The sequence below is a fragment of the Salmo trutta genome, chromosome 26, assembly GCF_901001165.1.
Source record: "Salmo trutta chromosome 26, fSalTru1.1, whole genome shotgun sequence".
NCBI classification, from domain to species: Eukaryota; Metazoa; Chordata; class Actinopteri; order Salmoniformes; family Salmonidae; genus Salmo; species Salmo trutta.
Genome location: NC_042982.1, coordinates 33822811 through 33850118, shown reverse-complemented (window position 1 = coordinate 33850118; position 27308 = coordinate 33822811). Strand labels below are relative to the sequence as shown.

Sequence of the window (27308 nt, the reverse complement as noted above, 5' to 3'; positions counted from 1 at the left end):
CTGGACAGTTATACACAGCCATGAACACTGAACAGTAATACACAGCCATGAACACTGAGCAGTAATACACAGCCATGAACACTGAGCAGTAATACACAGCCATGAACACTGAGCAGTAATACACAGCCATGAACACTGAGCAGTAATACACAGCAATGAACACTGAGCAGTAATACACAGCCATGAACACTGAGCAGTAATACACAGCCATTAACACTGAGCAGTAATACACAGCCATGAACACTGAGCAGTAATACACAGCCATGAACACTGAGCAGTTAAACACAGACATGAACACTGAGCAGTAAAACACAGCCATGAACACGGAGCAGTAATACACAGCCATGAACACTGAGCAGTTAAACAGAGCTATGATCACTGAGCAGTTAAACACAGCCATGAACACTGAGCAGTAATACACAGCCATGAACACTGAGCAGTAATACACAGCCATGAACACTGAGCAGTTAAACACAGCCATGAACACTGAGCAGTAACACACAGCCATGAACACTGAGCAGTAAAACACAGCCATGAACACTGAGCAGTAATACACAGCCATGAACACTGAGCAGTAATACACAGCAATGAACACTGAGCAGTTAAACACAGCTATGATCACTGGACAGTTATACACAGACATGATCACTGGACAGTAATACACAGCCATTAACACTGAGCAGTAAAACACAGCCATGAACACTGAGCAGTAATACACAGCCCTGAACACTGAGCAGTTAAACACAGCTATGATCACTGAGCAGTAAAACACAGCCATGAACACTGAGCAGTAATACACAGCCATGAACACTGAGCAGTAATACACAGCCATGAACACTGAGCAGTTAAACACAGCCATGAACACTGAGCAGTAATACATAGCCATGAACACTGAGCAGTTAAACACAGCCATGAACACTGAGCTGTTAAACACAGCCATGAACACTGAGCAGTAAAACACAGCCATGAACACTGAGCAGTAATACACAGCCATGAACACTGAGCAGTAAAACACAGCCATGAACACTGAGCAGTAATACACAGCCATGAACACTGAGCAGTAATACACAGCCATGATCACTAGACAGTTGTACACAGCTATGATCACTGGACAGTTATACACAGACATGATCACTGGACAGTTATACACATACATGATCATTGGACAGTTATACAGAGACATGACCACTGGACAGTTATACACAGCTATGATGACTGGACAGTTATAAACAGCTATGATCACTGGACAGTTATACACAGCCACAATCACTGGACAGTTATACACAGACATGATCACTGGACAGTTATACACAGCTATGATCACTGGACAGTTATACACAGCTATGATCACTGGACAGTTATACACAGACATGATCACTGGACAGTTATACACAGCTATGATCACTGAGCAGTTATACACAGCTATGATCACTGGACAGTTATACACAGCTATGATCACTGGACAGTTATACACAGACATGATCACTGGACAGTTATACACAGCTATGATCACTGAGCAGTTATACACAGACATGATCACTGGACAGTTATACACAGACATGATCACTGGACAGTTATACACAGACATGATCACTGAGAAGTTATTCACAGGTATGATCACTGGACAGTTATACACAGACATGATTACTGGACAGTTAAAAACAGCTATGATCACTGAGCAGTTATACACAGCTATGATCACTGGACAGTTATACACAGACATGATCACTGGACAGTTATACACAGCTATGATCAATGAGCAGTAATACACAGCTATGATCACAGGATAGAAATACACAGACATGATCACTAGACAGTTATAAACAGCTATGATCACTGGACAGTTATACACAGACATGGTCACTGGACAGTTATACACAGACATGATCACTGGACAGTTATACACAGCTATGATCACTGGACAGTAAAACACAGCTATGATCAATGAGCAGTAATACACAGCTATGATCACAGGATAGTAATACACAGACATGATCACTAGACAGTTATAAACAGCTATGATCACTGGACAGTTATACACAGCTATGATCACTGGACAGTTATACACAGCTATGATCACTGGACAGTTATACACAGCTATGTTCACTGAGCAGTTATACACAGCTATGATCACTGGACAGTTATACACAGCTATGATCACTGGACAGTTATACACAGCTATGATCACTGGACAGTTATACACAGACATGATCACTGGACAGTTATACACAGACATGATCACTGAGCAGTTATACACAGACATGATCACTGGACAGTTATACACAGCTATGAACACTGAGCAGTTATACACAGCTATGATCACTGGACAGTTATACACAGCTATGATCACTGAGCAGTTATACACAGCTATGATCACTGGACAGTTATACACAGCTATGATCACTGGACAGTTATACACAGCTATGATCACTGGACAGTTATACACAGCTATGATCACTGGACAGTTATACACAGCTATGATCACTGGACAGTTATACACAGCTATGATCACTGGACAGTTATACACAGACATGATCACTGGACAGTTATACACAGTTATGATCACTGGACAGTTATACACAGCTATGATCACTGGACAGTTATACACAGACATGATCACTGGACAGTTACACACAGCTATGATCACTGAGCAGTTATACACAGCTATGATCAATGAGTAGTAATACACAGCTATGATCACTGGACCGTTATACACAGACATGATCACTGGACAGTTATACACAGACATGATCACTGGACAGTTATACACAGCTATGATCACTGGACAGTTATACACAGCTATGAACACTGGACAGTTATACACAGCCATGAACACTGGAGAGTTATACACAGCTATGATCTCTGGACAGTTATACACAACTATGATCACTGAGCAGTAATACACAGCTATGATCACTGGACAGTTATACACAGCTATGATCACTGGACAGTTATACACAGCCATGAACACTGAGCAGTAATACACAGCCATGAACACTGTGCAGTAATACACAGCTATGATCACTGGACAGTTATACACAGCCATGAACACTGAACAGTAATACACAGCCATGAACACTGAGCAGTAATACACAGCCATGAACACTGAGCAGTAATACACAGCCATGAACACTGAGCAGTAATACACAGCCATGAACACTGAGCAGTAATACACAGCAATGAACACTGAGCAGTAATACACAGCCATGAACACTGAGCAGTAATACACAGCCATTAACACTGAGCAGTAATACACAGCCATGAACACTGAGCAGTAATACACAGCCATGAACACTGAGCAGTTAAACACAGCCATGAACACTGAGCAGTAAAACACAGCCATGAACACTGAGCAGTAATACACAGCCATGAACACTGAGCAGTTAAACAGAGCTATGATCACTGAGCAGTTAAACACAGCCATGAACACTGAGCAGTAATACACAGCCATGAACACTGAGCAGTAATACACAGCCATGAACACTGAGCAGTTAAACACAGCCATTAACACTGAGCAGTAATACACAGCCATGAACACTGAGCAGTAAAACACAGCCATGAACACTGAGCAGTAATACACAGCCATGAACACTGAGCAGTAATACACAGCAATGAACACTGAGCAGTTAAACACAGCTATGATCACTGGACAGTTATACACAGACATGATCACTGGACAGTAATACACAGCCATTAACACTGAGCAGTAAAACACAGCCATGAACACTGAGCAGTAATACACAGCCCTGAACACTGAGCAGTTAAACACAGCTATGATCACTGAGCAGTAAAACACAGCCATGAACACTGAGCAGTAATACACAGCCATGAACACTGAGCAGTAATACACAGCCATGAACACTGAGCAGTTAAACACAGCCATGAACACTGAGCAGTAATACATAGCCATGAACACTGAGCAGTTAAACACAGCCATGAACACTGAGCTGTTAAACACAGCCATGAACACTGAGCAGTAAAACACAGCCATGAACACTGAGCAGTAATACACAGCCATGAACACTGAGCAGTAATACACAGCCATGATCACTAGACAGTTATACACAGCTATGATCACTGGACAGTTATACACAGACATGATCACTGGACAGTTATACACATACATGATCATTGGACAGTTATACAGAGACATGATCACTGGACAGTTATACACAGCTATGATGACTGGACAGTTATAAACAGCTATGATCACTGGACAGTTATACACAGCCACAATCACTGGACAGTTATACACAGACATGATCACTGGACAGTTATACACAGCTATGATCACTGGACAGTTATACACAGCTATGATCACTGGACAGTTAAACACAGCTATGATCACTGGATAGTTATACACAGCTATGATCACTGGACATTTATACACAGACATGATCACTGGACAGTTATACACAGCTATGATCACTGAGCAGTTATACACAGCTATGATCACTGGACAGTTATACACATCTATGATCACTGGACAGTTATACACAGCTATGATCACTGGACAGTTATACACAGCTATGATCACTGGACAGTTATACACAGACATGATCACTGGACAGTTATACACAGCTATGATCACTGGACAGTTATACACAGCTATGATCACTGGACAGTTATACACAGACATGATCACTGGACAGTTATACACAGCTATGATCACTGGACAGTTATACACAGCTATGATCACTGGACAGTTATACACAGCTATGATCACTGGACAGTTATACACAGACATGATCACTGGACAGTTATACACAGCTATGATCACTGGACAGTTATACACAGCTATGATCACTGGACAGTTATACACAGACATGATCACTGAGCAGTTATACACAGCCATGATCACTGGACAGTTATAAACAGACATGACCACTGGACAGTTATACACAGACATGATCACTGGACAGTTATACACAGACATGATTACTGGACAGTTATACACAGCTATGATCACTGGACAGTTATACACAGCTATGAACACTGGACAGTTATACACAGCCATGAACACTGGAGAGTTATACACAGCCATGATCTCTGGACAGTTATACACAGCTATGATCACTGAGCAGTAATGCACAGCTATGATCACTGGACAGTTATACACAGCTATGATCACTGGACAGTTATACACAGCTATGATCACTGGACAGTTATACACAGCCATGAACACTGAGCAGTAATACACAGCCATGAACACTGTGCAGTAATACACAGCTATGATCACTGGACAGTTATACACAGCCATGAACACTGAACAGTAATACACAGCCATGAACACTGAGCAGTAATACACAGCCATGAACACTGAGCAGTAATACACAGCCATGAACACTGAGCAGTAATACACAGCCATGAACACTGAGCAGTAATACACAGCCATGAACACTGAGCAGTAATACACAGCAATGAACACTGAGCAGTAATACACAGCCATGAACACTGAGCAGTAATACACAGCCATTAACACTGAGCAGAAATACACAGCCATGAACACTGAGCAGTAATGCACAGCCATGAACACTGAGCAGTTAAACACAGCTATGATCACTGAGCAGTTAAACACAGCCATGAACACTGAGCAGTAATACACAGCCATGAACACTCAGCAGTAATACACAGCCATGAACACTGAGCAGTTAAACACAGCCATGAACACTGAGCAGTAATACATAGCCATAAACACTGAGCAGTTAAACACAGCCATGAACACTGAGCAGTTAAACACAGCCATGAACACTGAGCAGTAATACACAGCCATGAACACTGAGCAGTAAAACACAGCCATGAACACTGAGCAGTAATACACAGCCATGAACACTGAGCAGTTAAACACAGCTATGAACACTGAGCAGTAATACACAGCCATGAACACTGAGCAGTAATACACAGCCATGAACACTGAGCAGTAATACACAGCCATGAACACTGAGCAGTAATACACAGCCATGAACACTGAGCAGTAATACACAGCCATGAACACTGAGCAGTTAAACACAGCCATGAACACTGAGCAGTTAAACACAGCCATGAACACTGAGCAGTAATACACAGCCATGAACACTGAGCAGTTAAACACAGCCATGAACACTGAGCAGTTAAACACAGCTATGAACACTGAGCAGTAATACACAGCCATGAACACTGAGCAGTTAAACACAGCTATGAACACTGAGCAGTAATACACAGCCATGAACACTGAGCAGTAATACACAGCCATGAACACTGAGCAGTAATACACAGCCATGAACACTGAGCAGTTAAACACAGCCATGAACACTGAGCAGTTAAACACAGCCATGAACACTGAGCAGTAATACACAGCCATGAACACTGAGTAGTTAAACACAGCCATGAACACTGAGCAGTTAAACACAGCCATGAACACTGAGCAGTAATACACACCTGCTCCGCTCTGTCCTCAAACCACCTCTCCAGACTCTCTGATTGATGAGGTTATTGTTTCCAGGTTGTTGAACAGTGTGTGTGTGTGTGTGTGTGTGTGTGTGAGTGTGTGTGTGTGTGTGTGTGTGTGTGTGTGTGTGTGTGTGTGTGTGTGTGTGTGTGTGTGTGTGTGTGTGTGTGTGTGTGTGTGTGTGTGTGTGTGTGTGTGTGTGTGTGTGTGTGTGTCAGCCTGAATAAGCCTGAGAGTGAGTGTGTAGCTGGGACAGGGTCAGGGAGGGGCATTATGGGCCTGGTGTCTGTGAGTGAAGCAACCCTGATGACAGGAGAGAGCAGGCTTTGTTCTCACACAGGGATTAATGACAGGTCCCAACAAAGTTACAGTGGTGCACAGACACACGAGCACACACACGCACGCACACAAACACACTTACAAACACACAAAACACACACACACAAAACACACAAGCACACACACACAAACATAAATACGTAATGTTTTGCACACGCACCCACAGCCAATAAACTGGCTCCGAGGTTGATGCAGAGGCTGTGTGCTTATCAGTAACTGCTGGCTGAATTCAGAGACAGATATGATTTGATTAAATTTCTACTAGATTATGCTCTTTCAATTACGTTGTGAAACTGCCAGGCGCTTCTTATTTAATCTTCCCCCGTTGCAGCTAGAGGGTGTCTGAGGGGCGGGGGATGGACAGTCACGCTGTTTATCAGTTAGAGCTGTGAATAAATAGGCCAACACCCTCAGCCAGTGTTCAGCCATGTCAATAGTGCTGAACACATCCATGGCTGGGTGTTCTGGGCTGAGGATGAAGCTGTATAAGCTGCATGTAACAGAAACAGCCCAGAGAAGAACACAGTGTCATGATAACGCACAGAGGAGGAAAATGCTTCCAATTATGGCTAATTGTCTTTAAGTAAACATAGTTGCAGCTTGCTGTTAATTGTCCTAATCAGACCATACTGAAACATTGGCCTTACTGATCTCTTCAGGGCCTGGCTAATCATCCTTACTGATCCCTTCAGGGCCTGGCTAATCATCATCCTTACTGATCCCTTCAGGGCCTGGCTAATCATCCTTGCTGATCCCTTCAGGGCCTGGCTAATCATCCTTACTGATCCCTTCAGGGCCTGGCTAATCATCCTTACTGATCCCTTCAGGGCCTGGCTAATCATCCTTACTGATTCCTTCAGGGCCTCGCTAATCATCCCTACTGATCCCTTGAGGGCCTGGCTAATCATCCCTACTGATCCCTTCAGGGCCTCGCTAATCATCCCTACTGATCCCTTCAGGGCCTGGTTAATCATCCTTACTGATCCCTTCAGGGCCTGGCTAATCATCCTTACTGATCCCTTCAGGGCCTGGCTAATCATCCCTACTGATCCCTTCAGGGCCTGGCTAATCATCCCTACTGATCCCTTCAGGGCCTGGCTAATCATCCTTACTGATCCCTTCAGGGCCTGGCTAATCATCCTTACTGATCCCTTCAGGGCCTGGCTAATCATCATCCTTACTGATCCCTTCAGGGCCTGGCCAATCATCATCCTTACTGATCCCTTCAGGGCCTGGCTAATCATCAGCCTACTGGCCAAATGTCCAATGTGATGTTGGCAGATGGTAGAAACTGAAGTTAAAGCTGAAACTAGTTAAACTAGTTAAACTAGTTAAATGAGTCAACATCTGATCATAACCAACACAGACCTATGCTTTTACTATCCTCTTCTCTGTCCATCCCTATCAAACCAAGATGGCGTAGCAGTCGGACGTGTGTTTGCCTTGTCCCGTGTAAAAAAAAAAATATATCCAATTTGCTGAGTAGAGTGTTGGAGGCTATTTTGTAAATTACATTAGAAAGGCGGGGCAGGATGGATATAGGTCTGTAACAGTTTGGGTCTGGAGTATCTCCCCCTTTGAAGAGGGGGATGACCGCGGCAGCTTTCCAATCTTTGGGGATCTCAGACGATACAAAAGAGAGGTTGAACAGGCTAGTAATAGGGGTTGTAACATTTTCGGCAGATCATTTTAGAAAGAGAGGGTCCAGATTGTCTAGCCCAGCTGATTTGTAGGGGTCCAGATTTTTCAACTCTTTCAGAACATCAGCTATCTGGGTTTGGGTGAAGGAGAAGTGGGAGGGGGGGGTGGCTTGGGCAAGTTGCTGCGGGGGGTGCAGAGCTGTTGGCCGGGGTAGGGGTAGCCAGGTGGAAAGCATGGCCAGCCGTAGAAAAAGGCTTCTTGAAATTACCGATTATTATAGATTTATTGGTGGTGACAGTGTTTCCTAGCCTCAGTGCAGTGGGCAGCTGGGAGTAGGTGCTCTTATTCTCCATGGACTTTACAGTGTCCCAAAACTTTTTGGAATTAGTGCTACAGGATGCAAATTTCTGCTTGAAAAAGCTTACCTTTGCTTTCCTAACTGACTGTGTATATTGGTTCCTGACTTCCCTGAAAAGTTGCATATCGCCGGGGCTATTCGATGCTAATGCAGTACACCACAGCAATTTGTGGTGTTGATCAAGGGCAGTCAAGTCTAGAGTGAACCAAGGACTATATCTGTTCTTAGTTCTAAATTTTTTTGAGTGGGGCATGCTTATTTAAGATGGTGAGTAAAGCACTTTTGAAGAACAACCAGGCATCCTCTACTGACGGGATGAGGTCAATATCCTTCCAGGATACCCGGGCCACATCGATTAGAAAGGCCTGCTCGCTGAAGTGTTTTAGGGAGCGTTAAACAGTGATGAGGGGTGGTCGTTTGACCACGGACCCATTACAGACGCAGGCAATGAGGCAGTGATCGCTGAGATCCTGGTTAAAGACAGCAGAGGTGTATTTAGTGGGAAAGTTGATCAGGATGATATCTATGAGGGTGCCCATGTTTATGGATTTAGGGTTGTACCTGGTAGGTTCCTTGATAATTTGTATGAGATTGAGGTCATCTAGCTTAGATTGTAGGACGGCTGTGGTGTTAAGCATATTCCAGTTTAGGTCACCTAACAGTACGCACTCTGAAGATAGATGGGAGGGGCTGAGGGGGGTCTATAACAAGCGGAGACTTATTTCTGGAAAGGTGGATTTTAAAAGTATAAACTGTTTGGGCTCAGACCTGGATAGTATGACAGAACTCTGCAGGCTATCTCTGCAGTAGATTGCAACTCCACCCCCTTTGGCAGTTCTATCTTGACGGAAAATGTTGTAGTTGGGGATGGACATTTCAGAATTTTTGGTGGCCTTCCTAAGCCAGGAATCGGACACGGCTAGGACATCAGGGTTGGAGGAGTGTGCTAAAGCAGTGAATAAAACACACTTAGGGAGGAGGCTTCTGATGTTAACATGCATGAGACCAAGGCTTTTACGGTTACAGAAATCAACAAATGAGAGCGCCTGGGGAAGAGGTGTACTACCGGGGGCTACAGGGCCTGGGTTAACCTCTAAATCACTAGAGGAACCGAGGAGGAGTATGGTAAGGGTATGGCTAAAGGCTATAAGAACTGGTCGTCTAGTGCGTTGGGAACAGAGAATAAAAGGAGGAGATTTCTGAGTACAGTGCAGGTAAACCTAGGCATTGAGTGACGATGAGAGAGTTTACATCTCTGGAGGCACCAGTTAAGCCAGGTGAGGTCTCCGCATGTGTGGGGGGTGGGACAAAAGAGCTATCTAAGGCATGTTGATCGGGACTGTGCGCTCTAGAGTGAAAAAATCGGTGGGGCTCCGTGTCGACAATAAAGGGTCCCGGCCAATTGGCACAAGAGGTATTGTAGCCCAAGAATTAGCTGGTATACTTTGTCGGGCTGGCTGGGAGATGGGCCTAGCTTGAGGCTAGCTCAAGGCTAACTGGTGCTTGCTTCGGGACAGAGGCGTTAGCCAACAATAGCCACTCGGTTGCACCTAGCTAGCTGCGATGATCCAGTGTAATGGTCCAGAGCTTGCGGCAGGAATCTGGTGATGTGGTAGAGAAAAGCAGTCCGATGTGCTCTTGGTTGATATCTTGCTGTGCATACTGGCAGGTATTGACCGAGCTAAAGCTGGCTGGTGTCCGAGCTAAAGGTGAAGACCGCTAGCAGTGGCTAACAATGTCTACTAGCTAGTAGCTAGTTAGCTGGCTAGCTACTGATGGAGGTTCCAGTTATAATGTATAAAAATAGCCAATCCGTACCACATTGGGTGAGGCGGGTTGCAGGAAAGTATTTTTAGCTCATAGATGGAAAGTGAGATTAAAATATATACGAAAAAAACAAAGAAGCAGACTATTTACTATTAACAGACTATTTAATACTAACAGACCTACCCTGCCTTTCTAAGGTCTTCGAAATCCAAGTTAACAAACAGATCACCGGTTATTTCGAATCCCACCACACCTTCTCCGCTATGCAATCTGATTTCCGAGCTGGTCATGGGTTCACCTCAGCTACGCTCAAGGTCCTAAACAATATCATAACCGCCATCGACAATAGACAATACTGTTCAGCTGTATTCATCGACCTGGCCAAGGCTTTCGACTCTGTCAATCACCACATTCTTATTGGCAGACTCAACAGCCTTGGATTCTCAAATGACTGCCTCGCCTGGTTCACCAACTACTTCTCAGACAGAGTTCAGTGTGTCAAATCGGAGGGCCTGTAGTCCGGACCTCTGGCAGCTCTATGGGGTTGCCACAGGGTTCAATTCTCGGGCTGACTCTCTTCTCTGTATACATCAATGATGTCGCTCTTGCTGCTGGTGATTCTCTGATCCACCTCTATGCAGACGACAACATTCTGTATACCTCTGGCCCTTCTTTGGACACTGTGCTAGCAAACCTCCAAACAAGCTTTAATGCCATACAACACTCCTTCCGTGGCCTCCAACTGCTCTTAAATGCTAGTAAAACTAAATGCATGCTCTTCAACCGATTGCTGCCCACACCCGCCCGCTCAACTAGCATCACTACTCTGGACAGTTCTGACTTAGAATATGTGGACAAATACAAATACCTAGGTGTCTGGTTAGACTGTAAACTCTCCTTTCAGACTCACATGAAGCATGTCCAATCCAAAATTAAAACTAGAATCGGCTTCCTATTTTGCAACAAAGCCTCCTTTCCTTGTAAAACTGACTATCCTACCGATCCTTGACTTCGGCGATGTCATTTACAAAATAGCCTCCAACACTCTACTCAGCTCACTGGTCACCATAGCAACACCCACCCGTAGCACGCGCTAAAGCAGGTATATTTCACTGGTCATCCCCAAAGCCAACACCTCTTTGGCTGCCTTTCCTTTCAGTTCTTTGCTGCCAATGACTGGAACAAATTGCAAAAATAACTGAAGCTGGAGACTTATATCTCCCTCACTAACTGTAAGCATCAGCTGTCAGAGCAGCTTTCTGATCACTGCACCTGTACACAGCCCATCTCTAAATAGCCCACCCAACTACCTCCTCCCCATATTGTTATTTTTTGCTCTTTTGCACCCCAGTATCTCTACTTACACATCATCATCTGCACATCTATCACTCCAATGTTAATGCTAAATTGTAATTATTTCGCCACTATGGCCAATTTATTACCTCCCTGATCTTACTACATTTGTACACACTGTATACAGATTATTATATTGTGTTATTAATTGTACGTTTGTTTATTCCATGTGTAACTCTGTGTTGTTGTTTTTGTCGCACTGCTTTGCTTTATCTTGGCCAGGTCACAGTTGTAAATGAGAACTTGTTCTCAACTGGCCTACCTGGTTAAAGATGAAATAAAAAATAAAAATAAGCTGACTGAAGCTCCATCCACCCTACACACTCAGCCAGTCAGAGATATCAAACACACAATCACTTCCTCCACCATATACTGTAACTACCTATAGGGAAAGTGCAGATAGTTATATGGTGGAGGCAGTGGGCCCATCAAGGTCAGCTCTCTACTGCTCTACTCAGCAGCAGCAGGGGGGTGATTGATACTGCTGATCCCTTCACTACACTCTGAAATGAAAAACAGACTAATTGGTGGCTGGCCTCGAACGCTGTATAAATCAGATATAGAGAGGGAACGTTTCCACTCCCTCCGTGCTGCAGCGACCAACTTTCCTCTTTTTCATTTACTTTTTCATTTACTCATACTAGTGAGAGTGTTTGTTCTACTGGCTGATCTTACTCAGCAGGATCCTAATCAATGGTCTGCTGCTTGACTAATGAACCAAGACTAATTCTGGGTCTCTCACATTAAATGTTAGAACAACTGCAGTTTGCTCATTTGGAGTTAGAAATCACTATTGGTGAAACAACACGGGCCAAATCAATCAATGTGAAGTTTACACTGACATTAATATGGTATCAAATACTATGATGAACATAACTGCAAAATCTCACTCACACATGCAAAACACACACATATACACACATATACACACATATACACACATATACACACATATACACACATATACACACATATAACCAGTTCCACTCACAGTGATTCGTTCATCTCTGTCATCGATGTTGGCACCGTCCTTCTTCCAGGATATGCTAGGTTCAGGATGCCCGCGAGGGGGCATACACTCTAGGACTGCAGGCTCGCCCGCTGCCACCATTATATCAGCAGGGTTCTGTCTGAAGTCATCACGTAGTACTGCAGAAAGAGAGGAAGAGAAAGGGTTAACGTGAGGTCGACACTGGCAGAGATTAGCTTTGACACAAAGGGCATAATAACACCAAAACCAGTCACTCTAGTTAGACAGGAACGTAGATTTGACATGCATTGTGTCATCTACAGACCACAACACTGATCCACAGCAACAACATAATGACAAGAGGAAACCGCCACAGTGTTACCATAGCCTATAATTGGGGACTGTCACCGATCCGTCACAACGTGGACAAGGCCGCAATGACCACTTCTATCAGAGTAGACTATAAATAACCAGGGATTGTCATACCACGATTAGCTGGACCACTGGCCACAGCATGTGCGTCATATACCTACCCACAAGGTCTTGTTGACAATGTGCTCTATACCAAGGGTGATATTATGCATCCACACATGAGAATGGCTTTGACCAACCATCTCCCCTCTTTGTCACATCACACTGTCTCTCTGTGTCAGCCTAATGACATGGGGTATAAGACATGCCTCCGAACACACACATCATCCCCTCCTCATCATCGCCCCTTCATAACATATCGCTTTCACTTCCTGTTTATACATATAACCCTGACAGTGGCTAATGTAACGAGTAGTTGCATTACAACTCGTCAACAGGTATTCCCACCACTTTTGGACAGGATTTTCATCATTTTCTGTAATTTAAAAATATACCACTTCCATCGCTGGAATCAAACCCACTCTTATAGACAGTCAGAGACACATTTTCCCAGATAAAAGACCCATTAGTATGGGGGTATAGAAGCCGTCTGTCTAATAGATAAGGACAACAGGGCCGAACTAATGTGACAGAGGGAAATGGCGTTTTACGGGGAACAAATGATCTCATTCAGCCTGACTACAACATCATAGATCCGCAGCATCATATAAACACTACGGACATTAGAGAGACAGTGTTCTTTATCTAGACTAAATGAAGAGAACACAAACCACATACTATACTCTGCAAAGTGCACTACTTTTGACTAGAGTTCTCATCAAAAGCAGTGCACTAAGCACTCTATGAAATGTATACCCCAGTAACTCAGTCCAGTAACAATTTGGAAAAGTATGTCACAGCAGTATTGTAAAATCTGAGAGGCAGGATGGTTGTGGGTTGCTATCAGAGGGTCAGAGCCTAGCTAATTCCTCTCCCCAGCGGTAATGTTGAAGATAAACTGGAGAGATTTACGAGAGGACAGAAGGTAATGAAAAACCAACAACGCTCCATCTATAGACGGCGTGCCAGTAATCACTTTCCCAGCTCGGGTGTATCTGTCTGTACACACAGAAAAAACATGTTCTCATAAACTACAGGCTGAAATCCTAGTCAGCCTGAAGTATGCAAGGTCGCGACAATGTGTGCCTATGTATGACAGTGTTTATGAGTGTTTATGCATGTGAGCCATGCATGTGTGTGTACGTGTCTCTTGTCATGTGAAGGTGTGTGTGTATGTGTGTTTGTCTGTGTGTGAGCATGTGTATGCACACATGTGAATGTGTGTGTGGAATACGACCTTCTCTTCTCACCATCTCGTTGTCTCACTCCCCTGAACCTGCTCCTAGTCACCATGGTGCACCTCCTCCACCTCCCAACTCCTAGAATTGGGGACTGTCACCGGTCCATCACAACGTGGACATGGCCGCAGTGACCACTTCTATCAGAGTAGACTATAAATAACCAGGGATTGTCATCCCACGATTGGCTGGACCACTGGCCACAGCATGTGCGTCATACACCTACCCACAAGGCCTTGTTGACAATGTGCTCTATACCAAGGGTGATAGCGTGCATCCACACGAGACGTCTGCAGAGAGTGTGGATGCAACTCCCTCTGAACATGCTTCTAGTCACCTCCTACACCTCCCTCCGCCCCACACAGATCAAAGACAGGCTCACGCCAGGAAACACCAACCTCCTGAAAGCCAACAAAATCCTTTAAGCACTTAATTGGCCATTGCTGCACCGAGCTGAGATACCTCTCTCTCTGCCTGCTTCTTGAAACTTCCCAGCATGAGGGAGTGGGTTTATGTACGGCAGAGTGGAGGGGAACCCAATCCCCCTGTAGGAAATGGCTTTAAGAGAGAGATCTATAGGAAGTAATGGTTTCTCCAGGCTTCTCTAGCTAATCAGACCCAACACCTTGTCACGTACAGCAGCAGAACACTGTATGACCCCCATCACAATGCAGGTCTCCACATCTGGTTTACCTGACTCTAAAGCAATGGGATATGTGTTTTTCTTATCTCTTGTTGCTAGGCAGAAGCATTGTTATAACAATATGACATCCTCCATGGAAACGCAGGTGTGCAAAAGGAATTGTAAGTATTCATTTATTTCTAACTAGGCAAAATACTCCTAGTCCTCCACAGTCCTCCTAGTCCTCCTAACAACCCTCCAGCTGAGTTGTGAATGTGCTCATGAGCGCAGGTCAAAACAGAAAGGGTCGTGCCACTGAGAAAGAGGATAAAAACATAAACATCAGCTTCACTAGAACACTGGCTCCATCTGTACAGGCAAGGCCAGCCGGATAGACATATCCTGATCAGAGATGTTGTGTGAGTGAAAGCCTTGAAAAGTGCCGCAATGTCCTCCCACTGAAAGATAGCTATTCACACTCCAAACATTAGCAAGGCTACATACAGAGAGACACTCTTCTCAACTAGAGAATACTAGAGGAGAGGAGACTAGCGAACACTGGAGGAAAGGAGACTAGAGGAGAGGAAACTAGAGGAGAGGAGACTAGAGAACACTAGAGGAGAGGAGACTAGATAACAGTGGAGGAGAGGAGACTAGAGAACACATGAGGAGAGGACACTGGAGAACACTGGAGGAGAGGAGACTAGAGAACACTGGAGGAGAGGAGACTAGAGAACACTGGAGGAGAGGACACTAGAGAACACTGGAGAAGAGGACACTAGAGAACACTGGAGGAGAGGAGACTAGAGAACACTGGAGGAGAGGACACTAGAGAACACTGGAGGAGAGGAGACTAGAGAACACTAGAGGAGAGGAGACTAGAGAACACTAGAGGAGAGGAGACAAGAGAACACTAGAGGAGAGGAGACTAGAGAACACTAGAGGAGAGGAGACTAGAGAACACTAGAGGAGAGGACACTAGAGAACACTAGAGGAGAGGAGACAAGAGAACACTAGAGGAGAGGAGACAAGAGAACACTGGAGGAGAGGAGACAAGAGAACACTAGAGGAGAGGACACTAGAGAACACTAGAGGAGAGGAGACAAGAGAACACTAGAGGAGAGGAGACAAGAGAACACTAGAGGAGAGGAGAATAGAGAAACATAGAACTGGATTATCCCTGGGGATGGATAGAGATGGAGAGAGAGAGGGAGAGAAGGATAGAGGAAGGCTGGTGAGAGCTGGCATCCTCTAGTGTTTACAGCAGCACAACCCAGTGACCTCCACTCCTCCTCTACATCCCTCAGTCCCCCGCTTGGCTCGCTGTCCTCTCTCCTCCCCCTGACACCTTTCCTCCACAAGCACAGCTGACTACTGCACATCACACAGTGCAGCAGGCAACCCTGGCCACCTGCATGGGGAGAAACATAATCTTACGAGAGAGAGAATTGGAGAGGGGGAAATAAAGAAAGAGAGAATGATGGATGAGGGACTGGAGCGAACCTCTAACTCTTTCACCAGAATCACAGTCAGATCCGTAGCCTTGCCAAGAGAGGCTGCCTCTGGTCTCCTGGTCTCTCTGTGAGATCCTCTGTCCCTGTTCTGATTAGAACGGGAGGGAGAGAGGGCGGGATGGAGGGCCCTGCTGTGTGCTGTCCTGCATGTTTTTTGGATAATGAGCCTCCACTACCATTCTCGCTCTCTCGCTCCCTCGCTCCCTCCCTCTCTCCCGTGAACCTACAGCTGTCCCCTACCAGATAATGTTTCCTGGGCCCTTAACAGGAAGACCAAGCACAGTGTGAATGGGTGTGTATTCGTGTGTGCCTTGCCTGTCTTAATATGTGGGTCACACAGGTTCCAGCATGAAGACACATATTTGTCCTTCCTGGCTTTACTCACTGTGCTGCTGATGTGATGATGGGAGGCAACAGAATGACTGTCAGTCAGACAGTGTCTTTCTAAGGGCATTGGAAGATATTCTCTGTAGTTATAAACTATCTATACCGAACCAAAATATATATTTCAAAGATTGTACTGTTCATAGAAGGAAATCAGTCAACTGAAATAAATTCCTTAGGCCCTAATTTATGGATTTCTCATGATTGGGCAGGGGCCCAGCCAATAATAATTCGTTTTTTCACACAAAATGACTTTATTACAGACAGACATACTCCTCAGTACATTCTCTAAAATGAAGTTGGTGGTGGCTTATGGTGGAGAAATGAACATTCAACTATCTGGCAACAACTCGGTTGTTGGACATTACTGCAGTCAGTGTGCCAATTGCACACTCCCTCAAAACTTGAGACATCTGTGGCATTGTGTTGTGTGTCAAAACTGCACATTTTAGAGCGACCTTTTTATTGTGTATTGATCATGCTGGTTAATCAGCTTCCTAATTTGCCACATAAATAGTGTGTGATAATCAATCTACTATCTTCCCCTTTTAAGAATGGTGTATCAATAGTTAAATAAATGCCTAGTTAAATAAATAAAATAAAAATTTTCACTTTGACTATTGTTTCTTCTTCTGTGGTTAGTCATGTTCACTTTGACTATTATTTCTTCTTCTGTGGTTAGTCATGCTCACTTTGAGTATTGTTTCTTCTTCTGTGGTTAGTCATTTTCATTCTGACTATCGTTTCTTCTTCTATGGTTAGTCATGTTCACTCTGACTATCGTTTCTTCTTCTATGGTTAGTCATGTTCACTCTGACTATTGTTTTAAGGAAATGCTGCAAACCGAAGGCAGATCAATCCAGATTCCTGTGTTTCTTCCAGGTTTGTTTTTGTATGCTTTTGGACAAATCGTCAGTTCCCCAATGGGTCTTTTTGTAATACTGGTGCAGATTTGTGGGGGGGGTGGGGCTTACTGTAATCCCTTTAATTTCCTCTGAACAAAGCTCATTTGATCATCCCGTTCAGGCTTGTGTGCCGCATTAAGTCTTCATTTTCATTAATGTCGAAAGCGCACTGGAATCTCATTTTAATTTGACATTTCAGCATATGGTTTCAATTTCCCAGGGAAGAAAGAGAGTGAGTGTGTGTGTGGGGGGGGGGGAGCAGAGAGGGCTAGTGGTTGAACAGGAAAACCCATGGGTTTGGGGAGCAGAGAGGGCTAGTGGTTGAACAGGAAAACCCATGGGTTTGAGGAGCAGAGAGGGCTAGTGGTTGAACAGGAAAACCCATGGGTTTGGGGAGCAGAGAGGGCTAGTTCAAAAATGTCTCTCACTGTAGCAGTTTGGGTCAAGAGTGTCCCCTCCTTTGAAGAGGGGGATGATAGCAGCTGCTTTCCAATCTTTTGGAATCTCAGACGACACGAAAGAGAGGTTGAACAGACTAGTAATAGGGGTTGCAACAATTTCGGCAGATAATTTTATTAAGAAAGGGTCCAGATTGTCTAGCCCGGCTGATTTGTAGGGGTCCAGATTTTGCAACTCTTTCAGAACCTCAGCTGACTGGATTTGGGAGAAGGAGAAATGGGGAAGGCTTGGGCGAGTAGCTGTGGCGGGTACAGTGCTGTTGACCACGGTAGGGGTAGCCAGGTGGAAAGCATGGCCAGCCGTAGAAAAATGCTTATTGAAATTCTCAATTATAGTGGATTTATCGGAGGTGACAGAGTTTCCTATCCTCAGTGCAGTGGGCAGCTGGGAAGAGGTGTTCTTATTCTCCATGGACTTTACAGTGTCCCAGAACTTTTTTGAGTTTGTGTTGCAGGAAGCAAATTTCTTCTTGAAAAAGCTAGACTTGGCTTTTCTAACTGCCTGTGTATATTGGTTTCTAACTTCCCTGAAAAGTTGCATATCACGGGGGCTGTTCGATGCTAATGCAGAACGCCGCAGGATGTTTTTGTGTTGTTTAAGGGCAGTCAGGTCTGGAGAGAACCAAGTGCTATATCTGTTCCTGGTTCTAAATGTCTTGAATGGCGCATGCTTATTTAAGATGGTGAGGAAGGCATTTAAAAATGTATGAAATGTATGCATTCACTACTGTAAGTCGCTCTGGATAAGAGCGTCTGCTAAATGACTAAAATGTAAAAATGTAAAAAAAATAACCAGGCATCCTCTACTGATGGGTTGAGGTCAATATCCTTCCAGGATACCCGGGCCAGGTCGATTAGAATGGCTTGCTCGCTGAAATGTTTCAGGGAGCGTTTGACAGTGATGAGTGGAGGACGTTTGACCGCTGACCCATTTCGGATGCAGGCAATGAGGCAGTGATCGCTGAGATCTTGGTTGAAAACAGCAGAGGTGTATTTAGAGGGCAAGTTGGTTAGGATGATATCTATGAGGGTGCCCGTGTTTACGGCTTTGGGGTGGTACCTGATAGGTTCATTGATAATGTGTGTGAGATTGAGGGCATCAAGCTTAGATTGTAGGATGGCTGGGGTGATAAGCATGTCCCAGTTTAGGTCACCTAGCAGCACGAGCTCTGAAGATAGATGGGGGGCAATCAGTTCACATATGGTGTCCAGAGCACAGCTGGGGGCAGAGGGTGGTCGATAGCAGGCGGCAACGGTGAGAGACTTGTTTTTAGAGAGATGGATTTTTAAAAGTAGAAGTTTGTTGTTTGGGTACAGACCTGGATAGTAGGACAGAACACTGCAGGCTATCTCTGCAGTAGATTGCAACACCGCCCCCTTTGGACGTTCTATCTTGGCGGAAAATGTTGTAGTTAGGGATGAAGATTTCAGAGTTTTTGGTAGACTTCCTAAGCCAGGATTCAGACACGGCTAGGACATCCGGGTTGGCAGAGTGTGCTAAAGCAGTGAATAAAACAAACTTAGGGAGAAGGCTTCTAATGTTAACATGCATGAAACCAAGGCTATAACGGTTACAGAAGTCATCAAAAGAGAGCGCCTGGGGAATAGGAGTGGAGCTAGGCACTGCAGGGCCTGGATTCACCTCTACATCACCAGAAGAACAGAGGAGGAGTAGGATAAGGTTACGGCTAAAAGCTATGAGAATGACATCCAGAATAGAGAGTAAAGGGAGCAGGTTTCTGGGGGCAATAAAATAGCTTCAAGGTATAATGTACAGACAAAGGTATGGTAGGATGTGAATATAGTGGAAGTAAACCTAGGCATTTAGTGATGATGAGAGAGATATTGTCTCTAGAAACATCATTGAAACCAGAAGATGTCATAGCATGTGTGGGTGGTGGAACTGAAATGTTGGATAAGGTATAATGAGCAGGGCTAGAGGCTCTACAGTGAAATAAGCCAATAAACACTAACCAGAACAGCAATGGACAAGGCATATTGACATTAAGGAGAGGCATGTTTAGCCGAGTGATCATAAGGGTCCCGTGAGATTCAGACAGCTAGCCGGGCCATAGGTAGCAGCTATCTGGCAGAAGATGGAGGGAGGTCTGTTTTTAGCCACCTTGTGCGTCTCCGTCGGTAGATTAGTGGGGTTCCGTGTGGTAGGGGGGACCAGTCCAATTGCCAAAATAGTTATAGTTATAGTGGCCCAAGAAAATTGTCCGATAGACCTATTCAGATAGCAGCCGATAAGACAGCTAACGATTAGCGGGCCGCTGATGGGCGTTCAGGTTACGTCGCAACGGAGGGGCCAGTTGGATAACTCCCTCGGGCAGATAACGTTGGTAGTCCAGTCGTGAAGGCCCGATGGGGCTCCGCATCGGCAGTAAAACGGGTCCGGATAGGTGACTGTAGCCAAGGAGTGGCTGATGGAACTCTTCAGCTGGCTAGCTCCGGAATAATTGATGTTAGCTCAGGAACCGACGTTAGCCAATAGTCACTCGGGTAGCAGCTAGCTAGCTGCAAGATCCAGGTGTAAATGTCCAGAGCCTGCGGTAGAAATCCGGGGATATGGAGAGAAAATAGGTCTGGTATGTTCTGGTCTGAGTCGCGCCGTACAAAACTGGCAATAGCTTTTCGAGCTAAGGGATAGCTGATGACCGCTAACCGTGGCTAGCTGAACTCCAACGTTAGCCAGTGAACTGGCCAACCTCTGGCTAACCTCTGGCCAGCTTCTGTTGTGGATTTCAGATTTGAGGTAAATAATACATTTTTTTTTAAATTGGTGAGGCGGGTTGCAGGAGATTGTTTTGAGGTTGAGTTTTTAGAAAAAAAATATAAAAAGATATGCGAAGAAAAGATGGAAATATATATATATACATGGGACACGACAAGACGAAAGGACAAAGACATTTGACTGCTACGCCATCTTGGAATCCTGACTACCCACAGAAGAAGAAACAATAGTCAAAGTGAACATGACTAACCACAGAAGAAGAAACAATAGTCAAAGTGAACATGACTAACCACAGAAGAAGAAACAATAGTCAAAGTGAACATGACTAACCACAGAAGAAGAAACAATAGTCAAAGTGAACATGACTAACCACAGAAGAAGAAACAATAGTCAAAGTGAACATGACTAACCACAGAAGAAGAAACAATAGTCAAAATGAACATGACTAACCACAGAAGAAGAAACAATAGTCAAAATGAACATGACTAACCACAGAAGAAGAAACAATAGTCAAAATGAACATGACTAACCACAGAAGAAGGGAAAGTGTCTGAGAGCAACTGGAGAGGGGAGGAGGAAGGGGAGGAGGACAGAAGTGTTTTGTTGCATGTCCTGGAAGGGAAGTGAATGTGTTGTACAGTGCTGGTCCCCCCTCCTCTCCTCTTGTCTTCACAAGGATAGTATTGCTCCTGTTAAAGTTAACAAATGGTCTTGATTTGGGGAAGGCGAGGAGCCACAAGGCACGGCTATACGTTGCTGGCCAAACATGGCAGACCATAAATAACAGAGGGATTAGAGGTGGAGCAATGGAGAGAGGAGGAGAGGAGTGAGAGACTCCACAGCAAACAATGAGAAAATATGAAATGAGTAATCGCTCCCAGATGTGCATGCTGTTACTTAAGAGTGGGATGCTTTTGGCCTCATGTGGACACAGTAGGCAAATATCTCTCTCTCTCGATCTATCTCTCTCGCTCTCTTTCTCTCTTTCTCTCTTTCTCTCAAAATAAAGACAAGTCGATGACAGATAAAAATAACTAACTAAGTCATATTGAGCTCCTGTTCTCTGCTAGGCTGTGTTTTCTGCTAGGCTGTTTTCTGCTAGGCTGTTCTCTCTGCTAGGCTGTGTTCTCTGCTAGGCTGTGTTCTCTGCTAGGCTGTGTTCTCTGCTAGGCTGTTCTCTGCTAGGCTGTTCTCTGCTAGGCTGTTCTCTGCTAGGCTGTGTTTTCTGCTAGGCTGTTTTCTGCTAGGCTGTGTTTTCTGCTAGGCTGTGTTTTCTGCTAGGCTGTGTTTTCTGCTAGGCTGTGTTCTCTGCTAGGCTGTTCTATGCTAGGCTGTGTTTTCTGCTAGGCTGTGTTCTCTGCTAGGCTGTGTTCTCTGCTAGGCTGTGTTCTCTGCTAGGCTGTTCTCTCTGCTAGGCTGTTCTCTGCTAGGCTGTTCTCTCTGCTAGGCTGTTCTCTCTGCTAGGCTGTTCTCTCTGCTAGGCTGTTCTCTCTGCTAGGCTGTTCTCTATGCTAGGCTGTTCTATGCTAGGCTGTTCTCTCTGCTAGGCTGTGTTCTCTGCTAGGCTGTTCTCTGCTAGGCTGTTCTCTCTGCTAGGCTGTTCTCTCTGCTAGGCTGTTTTCTGCTAGGCTGTTTTCTGCTAGGCTGTTTTCTGCTAGGCTGTTTTCTGCTAGGCTGTTTTCTGCTAGGCTGTTCTCTGCTAGGCTGTTTTCTGCTAGGCTGTTTTCTGCTAGGCTGTTTTCTGCTAGGCTGTTTTCTGCTAGGCTGTTTTCTGCTAGGCTGTGTTCTCTGCTAGGCTGTGTTCTCTGCTAGGCTGTGTTCTCTGCTAGGCTGTGTTCTCTGCAAGGCTGTGATATGTTGTGAGAGCTCCCATATAGAAACTCTCCATCTCCCCTCCAGCACTGCCATATGGGTCCCACACCTCCTGCTCTTTCACTCTGTATTTATCTATATATGTATCCCTCTCTCCCCCCCCTCAGCAGCTGATGTCCTTATCCTTGGCCCCAGCTCCCATTCTCCCAACAGTTCACACCAAAGATAGGGCCCCCCCCCCCGAACCCCAGGCTGGTTGGGGCAGTACGGATCCAGTAAATTTGCCAAAGGCTCAGTGTGAGCGTGTGCGTGTGTGTGTGTGTGTGTGTGTGTGTGTGTGTTAAACCCCTCTCACAGCCCCATGGCTGTCTTCTCCTCCTTCTATCTCCCTCCTTTCCTCCTTCCATCCCTCTCCCTCCTTCCCTACTGACCCCACCACCAGAGAGACGAGATTGGACACGGCAGCTTCCTCTTTCTCTCTCTATTTATCTCATTCCTGTGCTGTGAGCTCATGCCCTCTCTCCTCTCTCTCTCCTCACAGACACCCTATACACAGTACTCAGGTCCCAGGGAGCATGCCCAGTAGATCAGTAAGGGCTAGGGGTCCTGGTGTTATGGACAGGGCTAGGGGTCCTGTGGTTATGGACAGGGCTAGGGGTCCTGTGGTTATGGACAGGGCTAGGGGTCCTGGTGTTATGGACAGGGCTAGGGGTCCTGTGGTTATGGACAGGGCTAGGGGTCCTGTGGTTATGGACAGGGCTAGGGGTCCTGGGGTTATGGACAGGGCTAGGGGTCCTGGGGTTATGGACAGGGCTAGGGGTCCTGGTGTTATGGACAGGGCTAGGTGTCCTGGGGTTATGGACAGGGCTAGGGGTCCTGGGGTTATGGACAGGGCAGTATGCTGAGGTTATGTAGAATAGATACAAACAGACAGGAAGAGAGAAAAGAGATCTCCAGCAGAGTGGGAGGGGAGTGTACCCATAATGTATGGATACTACATATGGTTGAGTAAGTGGGTTGCTTAAAGTGGTCTTAAGTTTAATAAAGTTAACTTTCAACATCAGTTCCCAAGAGATTATGCAACATTTTCCCTTACTATATTGTCCATGAATGAAACCGGTCCACAGAGTGGCATTGGTTACACACTTTCAAAGGCCCACGTGAGCGGTCTACCACAAGACCCCCGCAGACTGACAGTAAATATGTCACAGTGAGCAGATGAAGACATGGAGCATCAACAAGCCTTTCGGCTCCTCAGCTGTAGACCACAGGAGGCTGCTGAGGGGAGGACAGCTCATAATAATGTCCGGAACGGAGCAAATGGAATGGCATCAAACATCTGGAAACCATATGCTTGATTTATTTAATACCATTCCACCTATTCCGCTCCAGTCATTACCATGAGCCTGTCCTCCCCAACGAAGGTGCCACCAACCAGTATACAGAGTACTGTATACTCTGAATACTGTGAGGTCATTGAGATGAGACATAACCTCTGTGTGTTTGATGTTGATAAGTCTTAATATTAGGGTTAGGGTTATGGTAAGGGTTCAGTCAGCCCAAGGATCCCTCTTAGCATTTACCAAAACCACTGTGGGAGCAGACTGAGAAGTGATGTCATAGAGAGGGGACAGGATTTCCAAATGAACTATGTTAAACAATCTAAGCCATGACAATAAACTGTGTAGATCCCTTTGTAAATAAACAAGCCATGGGTAAATGTGACCCAAAAGATTATGTTACCGTCAATATTTTGACGAGCATACATATCCATATTGATATAATAATGTATTATATGGACAAACTCATCTGTCATCTTCTTCCAAGCATCCATATATGTCTAAGCATTTCAACATTTGGTAATTAGTTTGAGGGTGAAAGTTTGACAGTCTGTTTTGATCCTAATCCAGAGGTTGAGCTACACATGTGGGGCTAGCTAACAGATATACACATCCTCAGTCAAGCCATCTGCTGCTGAAGGGAGAGGAGCGAAGCTGGCATCATTCCCTCTCTGCTGTGAGTGTGGTGATGGTTATGAGAGCGGTATGGGCACCTGGAATGTGTTGTGAAAGTGTTTCCAGTCCAAGCCTAGGGCTTGTACCCTGCACGGAAGATGGCTGCCCGGACCTTTCTGTCACACAACAGAGGATATCTCCACACTAGTCAGGCGTACAGCGAGGCTGGGGAGAGTCCAGGTAGGAGGGGGACTGGCAGACTGCAAACTTGGCTCAGACCACTTAATTTCTTTACAATTACAACGCAAGCACACACACGCACGCACGCACGCACACACACACACACACACAGAGAGGAAGCCCTGCCCCACGGTCCTGTAGACAGACAGAGAGGCCATTGAGTGACTGTGTTTGTTTAAATGATCATAAGTGTTCTCTTCCGGCTGGTGGTACAGAGAGACGGTGTTGGGTTGGGTGGACATGGGGAGAGGTAGGGAGAGATGGTGTTGGGTTTGATGTACATGGGGAGAGACAGGGACAGATGGTGTTGGGTTGGATGTACATGGGGAGAGACAGGGACCGTGTTGGGTTGGGTGAACATGGGGAGAGGTAGGGAGAGATGGTGTTGGGTTGGGTGGACATGGAGAAAGACAGGGAGAGATGGTGTTGGGTTGGATGTACATGGAGAGAGGTAGGGAGAGATGGTGTTGGGTTGGATTACATGGGGAGAGACAGGGAGAGATGGTGTTGGGTTGGATGTACATGGGGAGAGACAGGGACCGTGTTGGGTTGGATGTACATGGAGAGAGGTAGGGAGAGATGGTGTTGGGTTGGATGTACATGGAGAGAGGTAGGGAGAGATGGTGTTGGGTGGACATGGAGAGAGACAGGGAGAGATGGTGTTGGGTTGGATGTACATGGGGAGAGACAGGGAGAGATGGTGTTGGGTTGGATGGACATGGGGAGAGGCAGGGAGAGATGGTGTTGGGTTGGATGTACATGGGGAGAGGTAGGGAGAGATGGTGTTGGGTTGGATGTACATGGGGAGAGACAGGGAGAGATGGTGTTGGGTTGGATGTACATGGGGAGAGGTAGGGAGAGATGGTGTTGGGTTGGATGTACATGGGGAGAGACAGGGAGAGATGGTGTTGGGTTGGATGTACATGGAGAGAGGTAGGGAGAGCAGTGTTGGGTTGGGTGGACATGGGGAGAGACAGGGAGAGATGTTGTTGGGTTGGATGTACATGGGGAGAGACAGGGACCGTGTTGGGTTGGGTGAACATGGGGAGAGGTAGGGAGAGATGGTGTTGGGTTGGATGTACATGGAGAGAGGTAGGGAGAGATGGTGTTGGGTTGGATGTACATGGAGAGAGGTAGGGAGAGATGGTGTTGGGTTGGATGTACATGGGGAGAGGTAGGGAGAGATGGTGTTGGGTTGGATGTACATGGGGAGAGACAGGGAGAGATGGTGTTAGGTTGGATGTACATGGAGAGAGGTAGGGAGAGATGGTGTTAGGTTGGGTGGACATGGAGAGAGACAGGGAGAGATGGTGTTGGGTTGGATGTACATGGGGAGAGGTAGGGAGAGATGGTGTTAGGTTGGGTGGACATGGGGAGAGGTAGGGAGAGATGGTGTTGGGTTGGATGTACATGGAGAGAGACAGGGAGAGATGGTGTTGGGTTGGATGTACATGGAGAGAGGTAGGGAGAGATGGTGTTGGGTTGGATGTACATGGGGAGAGACAGGGAGAGATGGTGTTGGGTTGGATGTACATGGAGAGAGGTAGGGAGAGCAGTGTTGGGTTGGGTGGACATGGGGAGAGACAGGGAGAGATGTTGTTGGGTTGGATGTACATGGGGAGAGACAGGGACCGTGTTGGGTTGGGTGAACATGGGGAGAGGTAGGGAGAGATGGTGTTGGGTTGGATGTACATGGAGAGAGGTAGGGAGAGATGGTGTTGGGTTGGATGTACATGGAGAGAGGTAGGGAGAGATGGTGTTGGGTGGACATGGAGAGAGACAGGGAGAGATGGTGTTGGGTTGGATGTACATGGGGAGAGACAGGGAGAGATGGTGTTGGGTTGGATGGACATGGGGAGAGGCAGGGAGAGATGGTGTTGGGTTGGATGTACATGGGGAGAGGTAGGGAGAGATGGTGTTGGGTTGGATGTACATGGGGAGAGACAGGGAGAGATGGTGTTGGGTTGGATGTACATGGAGAGAGGTAGGGAGAGATGGTGTTAGGTTGGGTGGACATGGAGAGAGACAGGGAGAGATGGTGTTGGGTTGGATGTACATGGGGAGAGGTAGGGAGAGATGGTGTTAGGTTGGGTGGACATGGAGAGAGACAGGGAGAG

General features: G+C 45.8%; 1 protein-coding gene across 3 annotated transcripts in view; it reads right to left on the bottom strand.

The window, feature by feature from the left end:
- Positions 1-27308, bottom strand: part of robo1 (roundabout, axon guidance receptor, homolog 1 (Drosophila)) — a 314601-nt gene that overhangs the window by 107745 nt on the left and 179548 nt on the right. For 2 of the 3 annotated variants that reach the window (XM_029715767.1, XM_029715768.1), the window contains exon 3: positions 12877-13034. In XM_029715767.1, coding sequence (XP_029571627.1) covers positions 12877-13034 — 158 coding nt within the window. Of the gene's footprint in view, positions 1-6417; positions 6523-12876; positions 13035-27308 lie in introns of those variants that run through there. The other variant, XM_029715769.1, reaches the window with a different exon arrangement.